The sequence below is a fragment of the Morone saxatilis genome, unplaced genomic scaffold, assembly GCF_004916995.1.
Source record: "Morone saxatilis isolate NCDOM2014 unplaced genomic scaffold, NCSU_SB_2.0 Contig0, whole genome shotgun sequence".
Taxonomy (NCBI): Eukaryota; Metazoa; Chordata; class Actinopteri; family Moronidae; genus Morone; species Morone saxatilis.
The window spans coordinates 20,166,105-20,169,401 of NW_023339650.1; the positions used below are offsets into that span (position 1 = coordinate 20,166,105).

General features: G+C 39.4%; 1 protein-coding gene across 1 annotated transcript in view; it reads left to right on the forward strand.

Annotated features, from left to right (window-relative positions):
- LOC118324926 (phenylalanine--tRNA ligase, mitochondrial-like) overlaps positions 1-3,137 on the forward strand; it is a 7,183-nt gene extending 4,046 nt beyond the window's left edge. Inside the window, exons 2-3 of the mRNA XM_035657437.1 lie at positions 983-1,320; positions 3,026-3,137. Of these exons, the coding sequence (XP_035513330.1) occupies positions 1,001-1,320; positions 3,026-3,137 (432 nt within the window). The 5' untranslated portion in view covers positions 983-1,000. The remainder of the gene's footprint in view (positions 1-982; positions 1,321-3,025) is intronic.
- Positions 3,138-3,297: the final 160 nt, after the last annotated feature.

Genomic DNA, 3,297 nt, shown 5'->3' on the forward strand with positions numbered 1-3,297 from the left:
GTGTGTAGGTCTGTGTGTGTGTGTTGACAGCCGTAACTCTCACCTCACCTGACCTCCGGTGCGTTTTGTTTACTGTCGGCTCTGATTCATGTTCTGGTCGTTTCCCTCCTCGCTGTCGGCTGAGAGGATAAATTTGATGACTGAAGCCTCTTTGATTGATCGGTGATACGATCTCCCGCTCACTGACGGTTTTTAAAAATCGCCCACAAATGACCCCGGATGAGAGAGTACAGTGAACTGATGGTGATGAGCCAGCGTCAGTAAGTAGTGAAGAGTAGTGAAAGTATTCACACTTGCTTGAGGTGTTTTTACCTTTTTGTAAAAAGAGTTTAATGGTTGGAAACTAAAACAACACAATAGGAAACAGAGGGACTAATGTAGTTTAAAATACATTCAAAGCAGCACATGTATATATTAGTTCCCTGAATGCATCAGTTCAATTTATGAATCATTGAATAGATCCTATTAACTTTTGTTTTTTACATTTTAATTTGATGTACTTTACTTTTGTCTTATTTTCCTTTTTATTTGTTGTTGTTTGTTTATTTTTCTTTTTGTCTCGTCAGCTTCTCAGTTATTTTTGTTGTGTTTCATCTTGTTTGATATGTGTATTGCCACCTGTGTTAATCAATACAGTAAGTAAAACTCCTGTGTGATGAGCCAACAGTCTCCTCAGAATGAATCCTCACATTAACACATGAAAATAACAGAAACGTCGTATTTTCATTATTTTTCACCGTTATTTTTCACCGTTTGAGCGTCGACTCTTTTAATCTCGTAGTCTTGTTGCTCCCTCTTCTGCTGGAGAATCGGCGCCACCTACTTCTTATCTCGTGCACCAGCTCCTAACAGTAGCATATCGGCAGTGGCTGGAAACAAGCGTTCATTTTCTTTTGCGAGACGAACATTACGACACTTTTCTGCTCTTTTCTTTTTCAGTTTTTCCGCCGTATTTCATCCTGATGCCTCTTGTCTGTTCCAGCTCTATGGACCAATCGTCATGAGACTCTGCAACCACGCCCTGTCCTCGCTGCTCCCCCTCCTGCAGTCCCCGCCCCGTCCTCTGCTCCACCGCTGCCGTCTGTCAGCGCTCTCGGCCGATGGCGGCGCAGCGCCACGCAGGCGCCTCGGCACAGATGGCCCCGCCCCTCAGCCTGTGATTGGTCAGGACTCGGTGGAGGTGTTGGGCTGCTCTTACCCGCGGGACGACTTCACCAACGTCACTCCGAAGATCTTGGACAAGGTCGGCCGCAATCTGCACAACCAATCCCATCATCCTCTGTGGCTGATCAAAGAGCGAATCAAAGCTCACTTCTACAGGTACGAGTTAAAGTCCGCCGCCATGTTTTCATACTATTAATACTTCCTTAAAGAGCCGTTCTCTTTCACTGAGTGAACTCAATAACTGTCTGTTTATGTATTCATTCAACTTTTAACAATCATTCAGACTTAATAAGCTGCTTTTTTGACCAATTCACAGAGTTTATATATTAAATAATTCACTGTAATGTGATTGAACATTTAAAGTTACACAAACTCAATTTTGTGAGTTAAAAATATTCTTGATCTTGGTTTTTTTCACAGTATAAATAAAAATTTCAAAATGAAATCAGTGTCACTTAAAATTATTAAAGCTACTTGATCAAGAATGTTTTTATAACTTACAAAATTGAGTTTGTTTTACTTAAAATTTTGATCTGTTTCAACCATTTTTGGAGTTAAATGAACTGGTTTTACAGTATTATTAATATAACCTTTAATTTTTGTATTAATTCATTTAGTTTTCTTCACAGAAATAACTGAAATGTTGAGATACAGACCGACTTTATATTTCTACACTTTGGTGAGCATTTCACCTGCTATACCATTATAGCAGGTGTCAGCAGCTCGCTGTAGATCAACTGCAGTCTGAGCTGTTTCTAAAGTACAAATGTTCTTTTGTTGTGAAATTTTAACTTTGAATGTGAATGTTCACACTTCAGGTGTGAATGTTCACACACTCCCTGATTTAAAGTCCTCTCTCTCTGTGAGTGTGTCCAGCATACTGTCCAACTCAACATCCAGATAAAAGAAAACCAGTTTGTCCTTTAAACCAGCTGCTGTTATATTTCCACTATTATTTATATATATCTATCTTTATATATGTTTGTGTTCTTTATTTTCGGAGCACAAACTGCTGACTGACTCTCTCCACAGACTCGATGTGTCTTCAGGGACAGTCGAGTGTAAAAGTTTGCTGCACTGCACACAGCAGTGAAATATGGTTAAGCTGCTGGTTATGTTCCACACTCGCCATAAAAAAACCAACACGCAGCAGCGAGCGCATTAATACTGCATTAATAAGTCATTAAGGAGTGGCGGAGTGTGTTGTCGGACGGTGGTTTATGACTCTGCCATTTCACAGGTCGTGAACTTTACTCTTTAGAAACGCCTGTGTGCTCTGACGGCAGCGGGACAGCAGACTGATCAACAGATACTTTTATTATTCTACATTAAAGCTGATTTATTTCCCTGTTTGTGTTTTACTTACTTCTGCTTCTTATATGAATGAAACAGCAAGAATGAATCAATGCTATCAGTAGTAGTGTTTTAAATGCTACATGTTGATTGAACTTACTTTTGGTGTATTTTAAATTATAATTTGTTAAAAATGTTTTTAAAAGTGACATTTTTAAGGTGACTGTTGTTTCAACAGCATCTTAGTGACTACTTGACATAGAAATACAGTTATTTAAATTGTGTTCAAACAGTCTAGAAGAACTCTTCAACCATATTTATCTCTTTTAATCTCGATGTCTGGATGTATTTTGACCTTTGAACCTGCGTCTATGACCCATAATGCTTCACTGGTAACGTGATAAACTGTATTTTAGAAGAAAAGTTATCAGTAACATTGAGTTTGATGTATTTTAGCACCTCAGACCAAAACAAAAGACTCCATTGACAAAATATAAAACTCCGTCTTTGTGAGTTCGATCATCCTGTTTCCTCCTGAGCGTCACTGACGGACCGACTCTCTCCGCAGTGCGTACGCCGCTAAGAGGGGAAACCCGCTGTTCTCTGTCCATGACAACCTGAGCCCCGTGGTCACTGTGGAGCAGAACTTCGACAGGTCAGCAGCCTCATTGATTGATTGATTGATTGATTGATTGATTGAACATACACGCTATCGAAGTCCTGTTTCCAGAGGAAGTGACCTTGTGTTATAACATTTTTAATTAAATGTCCTCAGAACAAACGGAAACAATAAAACATGTTTACGTGATGTTTGCATGTTGTTTATATGTTTACGTGTTG